We start from the raw sequence: 15,914 nt of genomic DNA, 5'->3' as shown, positions 1-15,914 counted from the left end.
GAGAAGTCCTCTAACAACCCGGCAGCTCAGAGCCTGGCTCCCGGAATCCTCACCTGTATACGCTGCCCCTGCTTTTTAGTTTAGAACAGGTTTGGCTACAAAAACCAAAGGACCAAGTCGGCCTGGGAATTTCAGCCACCCTTTCCCCTCTTTCCAAAGTGGTCTGCATGCAGGGTCAGGGCCACCGGGGCCACAAGGCCAGCTGTGTTACCAAGGGCCACTCCCACAGGCCATCTGAACCGACTGAACACAGAGCAGGTTCCTTCCTCAGGAGCTACATGAGCTCATCTGAATCTGGGCTAAGTCTGAGAACCCCAAAGGCCGGGTAGCTGAGCCCTCTCCCTTTTCTAACACAGGCTGGCTACGTGTTTTGCCCCATAAGCCTTGGCCTGTTTTCCCAGAGCCTATGTTAAGTTAGGCCAAGTTAGGGCCTAGAAGTAAGGCCAGGACCTGGAGGCTCAGTGCCCATAGATTTGGAGGCACCAAGTCCTTATCAAGTCACTATGACTTAAGTCACTATGATCTGAATGATAAAACCACGGCTGCAATCCCAGGTTTGATTATCTACCAAACTTAGAACAATACATCAAGAGAAACTGACACTTCCAGAAGGACCCAAGCAAACCACAGGAGAGGAAGAATAAAGTCCAGAAATTACTCCTTTCCTATTTGCCAGACACTACACAGCCTTCTAGGCCACACTTGCTTGACAGAGGCTTCCTTCTCTAAGCAAAGTCCATTATCTGGACCCATTAGCCCCTCTTTTCTTTTTTTCCCATCCCTTTGAATAAAGATTCACTGACATTACATAACAAACAAGTAGAAGGGAGAGTCATGGTAACTAGTAAGTTCTCAATTTTTCAAGCTATTTCTGATTACCTAATGGGTCACCTGACTTGACAGAAGAGATTCAGGAATAGGAATCTTCCAAAACAGTGCAGAAAAGTGGGTGAGATTAAAAAAACATTTCTGGGAGAGGGAACTGTCTCTTCTACTACATATACTCCCTACTTCCTGGGAACACTCTGTTCCCTTTGAAAAAGAAAGCTAGGCAACGAACTGACCCTGTGATTCGAGTTGAAAAGGTTTTTCTCTTCCTCCACTATCTTAAATATATTGTACATATCATGTTAAAGTTGCTTCAGTTGTGTCCTTCTATTCTTCCCAGAGTTCCCCACGATGCCTAAAGAAGAAAAGTCAATATATTGTCATGACCTAGCTTCTTGCATTGATTGGGTGAACTCAGACTTATTCTTAAAAACTTAGATCAAATATTAATGTCTCTGAAAATTTATCTGCCTTCCTCTCAAAAACAGAATTAGGTGCTTCTCTACTATGCGTCCATGGTACCCATGCTTTTGTGTACACACTTCTATGACAGTTTGTTGTCAGTATGTTTCATTGTTAATTGTCTGTATAAATGTCTCCCTTTACATATTGTGAATTTCTTGAGAGCAAGAATTATATATATATATTTTATTTCACCTTTGTAGTCTGAGGGTTTAGCACATCCAGTGTTTTTATGTAGTAAAAGGAACTTGAAATTCAGAACTTAGAAAACAACAGCCTTTCTAAAGACATGTGTCTTGCCTAAGAGAAAAGATAGGCCTCTTAGCCTGTACCATTTTCCAGACCCCAAAGAACTGCTGTACTAGTCCCTTCAGTTTGTCCCAACCCCTGGCCAAACATTTTCTTATTAATAACTTAAAAATATCTTTTCTTGTTAGGAATCAAACACTTTGTGCCTCCTAACTTCTTAAAATACCTTAGGGTTTTTCCACTCAGATTTAGTTTTCAATTTAAGTGATACATGTCTATATAACACCTGCTTTGCAGGAAAATTTCTGATCCCTAAGAATAATCTTACTCTTCCAGATAGTCCATCTGATAAGGACGAGACACACACTTCCTCACTGTTAAAACAATCTTAACTCCATTACTTTGGAGTCAAAGATTTGAGGCACTCAACTTACCTGAGCCTGCATTTCCTTATCTTTAAAAAGAAGATAAGACTAGTGATTGCCCAGAGTTATTGTGAGGATTCATTTCTTTTTAAAATTTTTAAAATTTTAAATTTGTTTTTAATTGGAGGATAATTGCTTTACAATGTTGTACTGGTTTCTGCCATACATCAGCATGAATCAGCCATAAGTATACATATGTTCCCTCCCTCTTGGACCTCCCTCCTACCTCATCCCACCCCTCTAGGTTGTCTCAGAGCACCAGGTTGAGCTCCCTGTATTATACAACAACTTCTCATTAGCTATCTGTTTTACACATGATAATTTACGTATGTCAATGCTACTCTCTCAATCCATGCCACCCTCTCCTTTCCCTGCTGTGGCCACAGGTCTGTTCTCTGTGTCTGAGCCTATATTCCTGCCCTGCAAATAAGTTCATCAGTACCATTTTTCTACAGTCCATATATAAGCATTAATATATAGATATTTGTTTTCCTCTTTCTGACTTACTTTACTCTGTATAACAGGCTCTGTTATAGGTTCACCCACCTCACCAGAACTGACTCAACTGTGTTCCTTTTATGGCTGAGTAATATTTCATTGTATATATGTACCACGACTTCCATTCCTTAAATATTCACTGAGAACCTACTTCACATTAGGTGCTGTTCTCATGCTGCTAGAGCAGTGAATTGTGATCTTAAGAAGCTTCTATTCTAGTAGGAGGAACAGACAACTAGTAATGATGGTGAAGATGATGACAGCTGCGAACACCAAGTGAACACAATATATATCTGGCATTTTATTTGAGTAAGCTCATTTACTTCTCACAACAACTCTGAGTAAATACTGTTATAATCTCCATTTTCCTATTGATTAAAATGAAGATCACAGAGATGTTAAGAAACTTGCCTGAAGTCACAGCAAGTGGCAAAGCCAAAATTTGAAACAGGTACTCTGGTTCCAGAATCTGGAACTATGTATACTGTAACCTGATGGGAAGAGCTGACTCATTGGAAAAGACTCTGATGCTGGGAGGGATTGGGGACAGAAGGAGAAGGGGACGACAGAGGAGGAGATGGCTGGGTGGCATCACCTACTTGATGGACCAACTCCAGGAGTTGGTGATGGACAGGGAGGCCTGGTGTGCTGCAGCCCATGGGGTCGCAAAGAATCGGACACGACTGAGTGACTGAAGTGAACTGAACTGATCACAAATGATAGGGACTTAGCTGAAAAATCCAGGTAAGGGGAAAAGATATTGTCCCCAGTGGTGATGTTATGCTATGAAAAGTTTATAAATGATTGTCAGGAAGCCTCATTGCTAAAAGAACATCTAAGCAGAGATATGAAGAAAAATTAGTAAAAAAGCTATTCAGAATGCAAAGAGAAAAGTATTCCAGTCAGAACACACAGCAAGTGTAAAGTCTGAGCTGACAGCATGGCTGGTGTGAAGGAACAAGTCTGCCTTAGAGGATCATTTCAAATAGTGCCCTCATAAGCACTTTGGCTTTCATTCTGTTCAGAACAGAGAAGTGATATGATCTGACTTGTGTTTTATGTGGATTACTATGGCTGGGGAGAACAGACTGCAGACAGACAAGGGTAGAAACCGGGAGATCAGCAAGACTACCACTATCATCTAGACGAGAGAAAATGGTGACTGAGATTGAGATGTTAGTGCTAAGGTTTAGAATACGTTTGAAAGGCAAAGCAGATGGAATTTAATAACTGATTGGATATGGCTTATGAAAGAAACAGAGAAGTCAAGATTGACTCTATGGGGACTTCCCTGGTGGTGCAGTGTTTAAGACTCCATGCTCCCAATGCAAGGGGCCCAGGTTCAATCCTTGGTCAGGGAACTAGATCCCACATGCCGCAACTAAGACCCAGCACAGCTGAAAACAAACAAGCAAATAAAAAACAAAACAATGTGGTTTAAAAAAAAAAAAAAGAATGACTATGGATTTGGGTCTGAGCAGCTAGCTGTAAGAATGGAGTTGCCGTTTACTGGTAAGGAAGACTATAGGGAAAGTAGGTTTGGCAGGGTTTACGGAGAAAGATCAGGAGTTTGGTTTTGAAAATGTCTAATCTGAGATGTCTATTCACACGGAAATGTGGGTGTAAGTAGATGTGGAATCTGGTATTCCTAGAAGATATCTGGGCCAGATATCAATCTGGGAATGCTTATGAAAATCATGAGACTGAAAGAGATTATCTAGGAAGTGAGTATAAATAAAAAGTAGTGGTCAGGATTGAATTGTGAGGTACTACAACGGTGGGAAGATAAGGAGGTAGTAGCAAATATGACTCCAGAAGAAACGGTCAATAATATTGGAGGAGATACAAGACAGAGAGGTATTCTGGAAGCCAAATGAAGAAAGTATTTCAAAAAGAAGGAATCTAGGGACTACCCTGGTGGCCCAGTGGTTAAGACTGCAATTTCAATGTAGGGGATGCAGGTTTGATCTCCACTTCGGAGAACTAAGAATCCCACATCACACATGTCCAAAAAAAAAAAAAAAGAAAGAAAGAAATTGAGGCATAAAAATAGACTAAAGATTATTAATGGACTAGAACTGGTAGTCTAGAAGTAAACTCTTACATTTATGGCCAGTTGATTTTTACCATTCAACAGATAAAGAATATTATTTTTCAATAAATGGTGTTGAGATAACTAGACATACACATGCTCAAGAAGGAGGCTGGACCCCTGTCTCACACCATTCACAAAAATTAACTCAAAATGAATCACAGACCTAAACATAAGCACTAAATAAAACTATGAAACATTTAGGAAAAAAAAGTATGAGTAAATTTTTGTGACCTTGAATTAGAGGATGGTTTAGCTATAAAACCAAAAGCAAAATCAACACCAGAATAGATAAATAGAACTTCATCAAAATTTAAAACTTTTGTACTCTAATACCCATATTCTGATGGCAAACCAAACAAAGCCAACCAGGAAATAACAAGTGTTATTTAGCAAGGATGTGGAAAAACTAGAACCTATGTGCACTATTGTTAGGAATGTGCAATGACAGCTGCTGTAGAAAACAACACAGCAATGCCTCAAAAAAAAAAAAAAAAAAAAAATCAGGATTACCATATGATCCAAGAATGCCACTCCTGTGCATATACCCAAAAGAAATGAAAGCAAGAACTTCAACAGATATTTGTACACCCCTACTTATAGCAGCATTATTCACAATAGCCAAAACGTAGAAGAAACCCAAGTGTCCACTGATGGATGAATGGATAAACAAATGTAGTATATATACATACAATGGAATATCATTCACCCTTAAAAAGGCAGGAAATTCTGACATATGCTACAACATGGTGAACTTCAAAGACATTATGTCAAGTGAAATGAGCCAGCCACAAAAGAACAAATATTGTGCAAATACACTTATATGAGGTACCTAGAGCAGTCAAATTTAGAGAGACAGAAAGTACAATGGTGATTCCCAGTGGCTGAGGGGAGGAGAGAACAGGGAGTTAATTTCATGTACCAGAACTCTGTACCAGAGTTTCAGCTAGGGAAAATGGAAAAAGTTCTGGGGATTAGATAGTGGCGATGACCACATGGTGATGGTCATGTGAATGAATTTTAAATGGCTAAAATGTCAAATTTTATGTTTTCTATATTTTATTACAATAATTTTTTCTGAAAAATAAAACATTTACACTTCAAAGGATACCATAAAGAAAATAAAAAGACAACAAACAAATTGGGGGAAAATATTTACAAATTATTTGGACCTATGTCCTTACGTCATTATTATCTGGACCCTTAGATTATACAGTGGAAGTAACAAATAGATTCAAGGGATTAGATCTGATTGACAGAGTGCCTTAAGAACTATGGACGGAGGTTCATGACATTGTACAGGAGGCAGGGATCAAGACCATCCCCAAGAAAAGGAAATGCAAAAAGGTAAAATGGTTGTCTGAAGAGGCCTTACAAATAGCTGTGCAAAGAAGAGAAGCGAAAGGCAAAGGAGAAAAGGAAAGATATACCCATTTGAACGCAGAGTTCCAAAGAATAGCAAGGAGAGATAAGTAAGCCTTCCTTAGTGATCAACGCAAACAAACAGAGGAAAACAAAGGAATGGGAAAGACTAGAGATCTTTTCAAGAAAATCTGAGATACTGAGGGAACATTTCATGCAAAGATGGGCTCAATAAAGGACAGAAATGGTATGGACCTAACAGAAGCAGAAGATATTAACAGGTGGCAAGAATACACAAAGAACTATACAAAAAAGATCTTCACAACCTAGATAACCATGACAGTGTGATCACTCACCTAGAGCCAGACATCCTGGAATGCAAAGTCAAATGGGCTTTAGGAAGCATCACTATGAACAAAGCTAGTGGAGGTGATGGCATTCCAGTTGAGCTATTTCAAATCCTAAAAGATGATGCTGTGAAAGTGCTGCACTCAATATGCCAGCAAATTTGGAAAACTCAGCAGTGGCCACAGGACTGGAAAAGATCAGTTTTCATTGCAATCCCAAAGAAGTGCAATGCCAAAGAATGTTAAACTACTGCACAACTGTACTCATTTCACATGCAAGCAAGGTAATGCTCAAAATTCTCCAAGCCAGGCTTCAGCAGTACATGAAGCGAGAAATTCCAGATATTCAAGCTGGATTTAGAAAAGGCAGAGGAAATAGATCAAATTGCCAACATCTGTTGGATTATCAAAAAAGCAAGAGAGTTCCAGAAAAACATCTACTTTTGCTTTATTGACTATACCAAAGCCTTTGACTGTATAGATCATGACAAACTGTGGAAAACTGTTTAAGAAATGGGACTACCAGACCACCTGACCTGCCTGCCAAGAAAACTGTATGCAGGTCAAGAAGCAACAGTTAGAACTGGACATGGAACAACAGACTGGTTCCAAATCAGGAAAGGAGTATGTCAAGGCTGTACATTGTTACCCTGCTTATTTAACTTATATGCAGAGTACATCATGTGAAATGCTGGGCTGGAGAAAGCACAAGCTGGAATCAAGATTGCTGGGAGAAATATCAATAACCTCAGATACACATCACGTATGCAGATGACACCACTCATATGGCAGAAAGTGAAGAGGGACTAAAGAGCCTCTTGATGAAAGTGAAAGAGGAGAGTGAAAGCTGGCCTAAAATTCAACATTCAAAAAACTAAGATCATCCGGTCCCATCACTCCTTGGCAAATAGATGGAGAAACAAGGGAAACAGTGACAGACTTTATTTTCCTGGGCTCCAAAATCACTGCAGATGGTGACTGCAGCCATGAAATTAAAAGACGCTTGCTCCTTGGAAGAAAAGCTATGACCAACATAGCACATTAAAAAGCAGAGGCATTACTTTGCCAACAAAGGTCTGTCTAGTCAAAGCTATAGTTTTTCCACTAGTCATGTATGGATGTTAGAGCTGGACTATAAGGAAAGCTGAGGGCCAAAGAATTGATGCTTTTGAACTGTGGTGTTGGAGAAGACTCTTGAGAATCCCTTGGACTGCAAGGAGATCAAACCAGTCAGTCCTAAAGGAATCAGTCCTGAATATTCATTGAAAGGACTGATACTGACGCTGAAACTCCAATACTTTGGCTACCTGATGTGAGGAACTGACTCACTGGAAAAGACCCTGATGCTGGGAAAGACTGAAGGTGGGAGGAGAAAAGGACAACAGAGGATGAGATGGTTGGATGGCATCAATGACTTAATGTATGAGTTTGAGCAAGCTCCAGGAGTTGGTGATGGACAGGGAAGCCTGGCATGCTGCAGTCCAGGGGGTCGCAAAGAGTCAGACACGACTGAGCGACTGAACTGAACTGATGTCCAGAACATATGAACAACTCTTACAACTCAACAGAAAAAGACAAACAATTCAATTTTAAAATGGATAAAGGATTTAAATAGACATTTCTTCAAAGAAAATATAAAACTGGCCAATAAGCATATGAAAAGATATTTTAACATCATTAACCACTGCTGCTGCTGCTGCTAAGTCGCTTCAGTCGTGTCTGACTGTGCGACCCCATGGACTGCAGCCTACCAGGCTTCTCCGTCCATGGGATTTTCCAGGCAAGAACACTGGAGTGGGTTGCCATTTCCTTCTCCAATGCATGAAAGTGGAAAGTGAAAGTGAAGTTGCTCAGTAGTGTCTGACTCTTAGCAACCCCATGGACTGCAGCCTACCAGGCTCCTCCATCTATGGGATTTTCCAGGCAACAGTACTGGAGTGGGGTGCCATTGCCTTCTCCCTCATTAACCACTAGGGAAATGAAAATCAAAGCTAGAAGATACCAGTCACACTCACTAGGACGGCTCTAGTAAAAATACAATGGCTAGGATGTGGAGAAATTTGAACTTGCATACACTGCTGGCAGAAATGCAAAACGCTGCAACCACATTGGTAAATAGTCTAGAAGTTCCAAAAAAAATGTGAAACACAGTTACCATATGACCCAGTGTTCCATTTCTAGGTATATACACAAGAGAATCAGAATATATGTCCACAAAAAAACAGCAACATTATTCATAATAGCCAAAAATGTGGTAAAAAAAAGCGCACAACAAAATGTCCATCAACTGATGAATGTATGAACAAAAATGTGCTATTTCCATATAATGGAATATTATTCAGCCACAAAAAGAAATGAAGCACCCATACATGCTACAACATTGGTCAGTTTTGAAAACATTGTTCTGAGTAAGCTCAGACTGGAAAAGGTCTCAAGCAGAGCAGTGAAGAAAGCTTTTTCAAATCTTTCTTGTGGTAGCAGTCACTACTGTATTGAATCAGTTTACCAGGTTAGCGTGACTCCTCTTGTGGACTCTACAGCCAGAAAGTGTTGGCCAGAGGCCTGCCTGCGTGCTTATTTACCTTGCTCTATTCCTTGTGCTTTAAGGAATGGTGCTGGAGTCAGGCTGGATCTAGCACTGAAGGGATGCTGCCACTGCCCGATAGCCTCTTTACCACCCCGTCTGTAGCCCATAGACCAGAGTGGATCTTGGAAAGCACCCAGAATTCTGGCTTGATCTCTTACTGGTGTTTCACAATAGTTTCTTCTCATTATTTCTGCTGCTGTCACAAGTTCCTGCATGGTCCACTAGGATGTCAGCCCAGAAGAGAAACATTGCAACTTGAAGAACTGAGCCCCAGAGTTCTGGATACTCAGGCTAACATTGACTCCCACTACAGTTAAAAGAGTTAGTAAGGAAGTACTGCTTTGATATGAGTTGTTTCTACTGTTACTACAATATTGGGTTGGCCAAAAAGTTCATTTGGATTTTTCTGTAACATCTTATGGAAAAAACCTGAATGACCTTTTTAGCCAATCCAATATAAAAATTTCTAAGTGCCCAGGAAGAAAGAAAAGGGGCTGCAAAGTTAAAGAGAGACCAAAACCCTTTGTATCTGAGGAATTATAGAAAGCTTCCTGGAGCAAGTGAAACTTCGGCTGTATGTTGAAGAACTGAGTAAATTTTCCTAGGTTGATGTGGCAAACATAACACCTCAAGCTAGAAGTAAGCATGTATATGTGATATGCTGAAAACAAAGTACAAGGTGAATTTGTGAGACTGAAGATTCCTTCCAGGTGGAGGACCGTGGGACAACAGAAGATAAGCCTGGAAATGTAAACTAGAGACCAGGTGTAGTGGCCTTGAATGCCAAGTGAAGGAATTGAGACTTTTTGATAGGGTATAAAGAGCAGCTCTAGGGATATTGGAAAGGAATATGATTTTAATTTTATGATGATATATTCATGATTCAAATTCTAAAAATTATTTTTTAAAGTGTATACAGTAAAAAAGAATCTCATTTCACTAGTTTTTTACCTAATACCTTTTCCCATGGGCAATCCTATACCAGTTTCTTATGTATCTTAGTGGTTTTTTGTTTGGTTGGTTAGCTGGGTTGTTGTTGTTGTTGTTGTTTGGCCATGCCACGTGGCTTGCAAGATCTCAGTTCCCTGGCCAGGGACTGATCCTGGGTGACAGCAATGAAAGCCCAGAATCCTAACCACTAGGTCACTAGGGAACTCCTTTGTTAAATATTCTATACATATATACAAACAAAAACTATGCATTTGTGTATGTAGTCTTCATCTCTCCTTTTTATACAAATGTATGGGCTTCCCTAGTGGCTCAGTGGTTTAAAAAAAAAAAAAATCCGCCTGCCAATGCAGAAGACACGGGCTTGATTCCTGAGTCAGGGATTCCCCTGGAGTAGGAAATGGCAATCCACTCCATTATTCTTGCCTGGAGAATCCCATGGACAGAGGAGCCTGATGGGCTATAGTTCATGGGGTTGCAAAAGAGTCTGACATGACTTAGCACCTAAACAACAACAAAGCATCTTACACATACTGCTCTGCACCTTGTTTTCTGAAATATGTCAATATATCTTCCCATTTCAGCAAAGAGGTACCTCTTTCTTTTTATAGCTGCATGGTACTGTATTTCATTGTTTGGATGCACCAGTAAGTTATTTAACCAGGCTTTCTTAAGAACGTTTAGGTTGTTTTCAATCTTCACTATTAAAAACAATACCTCATAAATAGCCTTGAACATATGTCCCTTCTACACGTGAAAATGTGCCTGCAGGATATATTCTTGGAAGTAGTGCTGGGTCTCAAAGGGCATACATAATTCTGATGAATGCTGCCAACTGCCTTCCTCAGAGGTTATACCAATTTCCACTCCCATGCCACCAGCAATGGATGAGTACCTGTTCTCTCACATCTTTGCCAACACAATATGTTTCATAATTTTAATCTTGCCTTAGAAAGATTAATCAGGTTATATGCATAAGAGGACAACCTCATTTACATTTAAAATTAGATGAATAAAGCATATGCTCTTTGGATAAATTTATTATAATTTTGATTGGGAGAGGTAATTTTAAAGCTACATGTCATCTCCATGCTGCCCAGAAAAGACTTTTCTCAATTCTTGTAGCCAAAACCCATTCCATTGTCTAAATGTTAGGTAAGCAGCCTTTAACTGGAGATGGAAGAAAGGGAATATGACCAGTGGGGAGCAGAGTCGGGCTCTTGGGCAGGGTCAGCGCTGCAAGAAGTTTTTGGACAGCTCCGAGTTAGAACTAAGGTTCTGTACTGTCAACTCCAGTACTGGGAAGGAGACAGGTCAGGATAAGGGAAATTCCCACAGTGGCCCACAAGGTGGAAAAGCCCCATCAGCTGTTGGAGAAATGGCAATCTTATCTCAGCAAGAAGCTCATGGAGAATAATTTTAAAATGCAACACAGGATTGCATCAGCATCTTAGCTCCTATGAGAAACATACCTCTTTCCCCCATTCCTGCCTCCTACCCCACACCTACTTTACACCAGGATAGCCTAAAGTTCTGCAGCTATAAACTATTTTTGCTCAAATGCTCTTCCTCTTTTGAAAAGGTACTTTCTAAAGCTCCTGCCAATAAACTGGGAGCTCCCTATGGACAAGAACTCTTTTTCTGTTGCTTTTCAATTGTCACTCTAATTCCCACAAGATCAACTTACAAATCTATACCCCAGTAATTGAGACTGATTGAAGATGTGAACCTCCCCCATCACCTTGTGAAGCTCACCACCAAGCTGGATCTCATGCTGGCCTGATGCATGTCACACCCAGCCAGCTGCAAACCCATTCACCAGAGACTTGAAATACCTGGGTGCGTGTCTTCTACTGAGAGATGGTCTGTCTTCTGTACTAGCTCGTGTATAAGTTTTTTCTGCCTCAGTCTTTTCTCTCTTAGAACATCTTTAAAATTGCTGATGCATCTGTTGAGGTAGATGGTCTCTGTGCACACTTGCTCTAGGCTTAGTCTGCCCTGTTTGGGAGATTCAGGCCTGGAACAAGTTTCACTTCCCAGACACGGAGCCAGAGCAAACCCTGGCGATGAATATGCAAGAGGCAAGTTACTGGAAGCCAGAGAGGAGTTGCTGGGATCCTGAGAGGTCTGGTCTCCCTGGGCAGAGATGCCCACTCCACCAGACACCACGCTGAGTATGCTCTCACTCCCCTGACTCCCAGGGCTCCCCAGTGAGAAATCCTGAGCACCCCCTGAACTCACTGTGCCAAGAAGTCTATCACTGTTCTCGGACTGGGAGCCACTCTCAATGCTTTCAAGGTCCTCAGGGGTGATGGACCCACTGTTCTCCAGCTTCTGAAACACTCCCTGCAAAGCTGAACGAAAGTGGTCAATTGCTCGGCCCAGTTTACTCGTGTAAAACTTGATCTCTACATCTTCATCCTCCTGCGAGCCACCCAGGCGAGAGGACTTTTCCAAGACATCTTTGAGGACCTGAGCAGAATGTTCCTCCTCCTCATTCAAGTCAATATGAACCATGTCATTGAAAGTCTCGGGCCCAATGCTGATTTCCTCCATCAGGCTGTCACAGCTCAGAGTTGCAAACCTTCTGGACTTATCTGTTAAGAGGTCCTCTAGCTGCTTTGCGCTCAGAATATCCAACCCAGGTTCACAGGCCAGGAGTTTGTCCTCTGTCTTCAGCAACCCAGACAGTGATAGGCAACTGCCAGTCTCACTTTTGTCGCTGCAGTTGTTTTCTGTTTTTGCTGTTTTATATACTTCAAGTCCTTGGTTACACTGTTTGAAAACCTGGGATTTCCCAGAATCCTCCTCTTTCGAGATTAACACTAGGGAAGGTTCCTCACATTGATGGAGGGTGGATAAAGAAGCCTCTCTTCCTGTCAATTCACTGCAGGAGCCCCTGAGAACCTGGGGGTTTCCTAATGTTCCTCTGACTTCACCCCCTTGCTTAGACTCATTACTTGGCTTTGCCAAATCATTCTTGGGTGGGAAGCAAAGGCCTTGCTGTTCAGGGGTCTGGGGTTCTCTATGTTGATTCTGAGCCCTCATTTGATGTGCTCCTGTTATTGGTCCTCTGTCCCCCGTTTCCACCTGAAAAACTGGCTGATCCAGGTGTAAAGAATTCAAATTACGATGCTGGAGTTGTTGTTCCAAAGATGAGAGAGACTCCTTTGGGGGATTCTTAGAGCATGGTGGCTGGCTTGGCTCTTCTCTGGTGGTGATCCGGACCCCTAAACTCTGCAAGAGGATGGATTTCTGCAATATGAGGTCCCTATGCTCTAGATGGGCAAGCTTCACAACAGTAGGCCTGGGAGCTGGGGCTCTGCCAGCTCGGTAAGCCTCTTTAATGAACCTATTGCACTGCATGCCATTAACACACATGTGCTTGGCCAGGAAGTTGTGAGCCAGCTCCATGGTATTTTCCCCATCTTGCTCAGGAAGTCCATACAGATACAGAATGGCTTCCTCGCTGGGTCTGTCCACATGGGGTTCCTGGGCCTTTCCCCCCACACACCCTTTGGCCAGGGAACTGCTGCCCACATGTAAGCCTTCTATTTCACTCAGAACTGAGTCTACACAGCTAGAGACCTCATCCACCGAACCTCGGACTTGGCTCAAGTGCTGCCGCAACTCAGCAATCTCAGTTTGGAGACGGCTGATGCCCTGCAGTTCTCTGATGATATAGTCCACTACATCCCCCAAAGGTTCTTGCTGTTCATGGCGACAGCCTTGGCCAAGGCCTCTGGACAAAAGGGGCTTGGCTTGATCCCTCTCTGAGGGCTCTGGACAGCTTCTGGTAATGCTGGCAGATGAGAGGTCCTGAGAGGCAGACCCTGAAACACAGGCTGTGGAGCCCAGAGGAAGCTGGCTGCTGGCCTGCTGCCCAAAGCTGCAATGCTGGGCCAGACCCCCATCTGTATCCCCACCAATGGCGGAGGCTACAGGCCCACAGTGAGGGGGCAGGAAGCTGTCCTCTGGCAAGGTTCCAGCAGGGCCTGAGGACTTGCTCTTGATGCCACACAGAGTCTCTGCCTTAGCTTTATCTGGGGAAAGCCTGGAGGAGGATCCCAAGGTGACCATGATTTCTTCCTCTGATTCTTGCAACAATCGCTTCATTTTCTCCCTCAGGGTCTGAGGGATTTTCAAGCTTGTTCCTCTTGTTTCTGGTCAGAATGGTTAATAGAGATTGTGTTAGAAGGCAATATCCTGACCTGCTCTTTTCCGTCTATTTTTAGCAATTATTGATGGCTGATGCCTGGGGCTTGGCCCACAGTGATGCCTGGAACAGTCCCATGTGTGGTCTCAAACCTGGCACATGTCCCTGGATCCTGGTTTGACTCTTACCCTGCAGCTAGTGAAAAAGGAAAACAGTGTGCTTGGATCAGAAGGCAGCATGGTACTATGAATCAAGCAGGAATAAGAACATTACCTTCTAAGACTCTAGGAGTCAACAGTGACCTGCCTCCCAAGGCTAGCCTTAAAGGTTACAGGCAGTCACTTCTCTCTCCTTGGCTTCCCATCAGAGTTTTGATGTAAAATCAGATCAAGCCCTTGTGTTGTGAGCAAGGGCTGATGCCAAAGGGATCAGGACTGAAACAGACACCTGGGAAACAGGTGGGATGAACTCGACAGAGACTGAACCTTTACAAATTCAACATGAGGCTCAGCAACGAACACACAGATGTTTAACCACCAAACCTCAAATCACACACACAGTAACAGACAAGACATGGAATGTTTCTTTTTTTTCCCTCCAGTTTGTTGTTCTGGTGAAGACTCAGCTACTTAAAGGTTTGCTCCTGCCTGTGCTTATAGCACAAAGTGTTTTCCCTCTGCTTAGTGATAGCAACTCTGCACTTGGAGAGAGGACCATGACAAGAAAGTGATTTCCTAGCTGTCTACTGCTGGAGTAACAGAGCGCTGCTCTAACCCTCTGAATGGCCTGGAGAAAACAATACATGTGGCAGGCAGGGAGCTGGTTACATTGGAGAGGGTTCCAGGGTGCTCTGCTGTTCTCCAAAAAGGTGAAAAAAGACCTGCCACCAGTCTCGCCCCTAAATACTAAGCTACCAGTGACTGTAACTTATAGAGATGATTGTTACCTTCTGGGGGGTGGGGCGTGGGGTGGGAATCCATTCCCTTTTTACTGGAAAAATGCAGAATGTAGGGAAGGAGCAGAGTGGAAAGGACAAAGGGTGAAGCAGAGAGGCCGGGAGTGCATGGGACTGCCAGTACTCTCTGGCTCTGCTGGGTCAGCTGGGGGTGGGTCAAATAGGTTGGTGGGAGACACGCTACCCTTCCTGTTCTTCAACTGGAGATGGTTTCTCTATTTTCTAGATTTGACCTAGATTTCTATATCTTCTAACACCCCTGCCTCCTCCTAACTCAAGTTAACCCTAAAAAGTGAAAACTGTCTGCGAAGAACACAAGCTGACTGCTCCCATAGCAATCATTTGTGGGGAAGACCACCAACTATAGTCTGTGGGTCTGAAAATTAAAAGCACTGGACTTCTCCAGGCTAAGAAGAACCAGAAGAACTAGTCCCAAGACTTGAAATAAAGATGAAGCTGACCTCTTTTACTGGAAATAACTAGGCCAAGAATCAAGAGACTAGATTAATTTCCTTTTCATTCTTCCCTTCTTGCTAGCTCATGTAAAAACTCTTACTTCATCAAGGAATTCTTCATTTAAGAACTCTTAACCATCCTGTGAGGCATCGGAGAGGCCTAATTACTGCTTTTTAAGCATTACTGCTTTACTTCAATGTTTCAAGGGGTGAGGATCAGCCATACCCGTAATGTGGTCAACTCAACCTAGTCTGTGTGTGTGTGTATGTGTGTGTGTGAGAGTCAGATACTCAGACAGACAGACAATACATGCACAATCTGAACTGCTGAGTCTCGGGTTTGGAGATCCAGTTGCCTAGACATCAAAGCCCCCAATTCCAGGAATGACTCAAATTCTTACTTCTCTCCTTCCGAAAGAAGAAAATCTACATTTCCAAAGCCACCCCTCTTTTCTCCGTAAGGTGCAAGGTCTGGGTGCCCTGATTTGGTCTTGGTGCCCAGTATTAGCTTTAAACCATGTCCCCAGCCTGATAGACTAGAGCTGGCAAT

General features: G+C 42.5%; 1 protein-coding gene across 7 annotated transcripts in view; it reads right to left on the bottom strand.

The window, feature by feature from the left end:
* The window catches only part of UNC13B (unc-13 homolog B), a 225,486-nt gene that overhangs the window by 40,996 nt on the left and 168,576 nt on the right, over positions 1–15,914 (bottom strand). For 2 of the 7 annotated variants that reach the window (XM_027549572.1, XM_027549574.1), the window contains exon 1: positions 11,634–14,123. The exons of 4 other annotated variants lie outside the window; for them this stretch is intronic. In XM_027549572.1, coding sequence (XP_027405373.1) covers positions 11,634–13,914 — 2,281 coding nt within the window. In that variant the 5' untranslated portion in view covers positions 13,915–14,123. Of the gene's footprint in view, positions 1–11,633; positions 14,124–15,914 lie in introns of those variants that run through there. One more of the 7 variants, XM_027549573.1, reaches the window with a different exon arrangement.

This window comes from Bos indicus x Bos taurus, chromosome 8 (genome assembly GCF_003369695.1).
Source record: "Bos indicus x Bos taurus breed Angus x Brahman F1 hybrid chromosome 8, Bos_hybrid_MaternalHap_v2.0, whole genome shotgun sequence".
Taxonomy (NCBI): domain Eukaryota; kingdom Metazoa; phylum Chordata; class Mammalia; order Artiodactyla; family Bovidae; genus Bos; species Bos indicus x Bos taurus.
The sequence above is the reverse complement of the archived record's forward strand: the minus strand, read 5'-3'. Positions and strand labels throughout refer to the sequence as shown.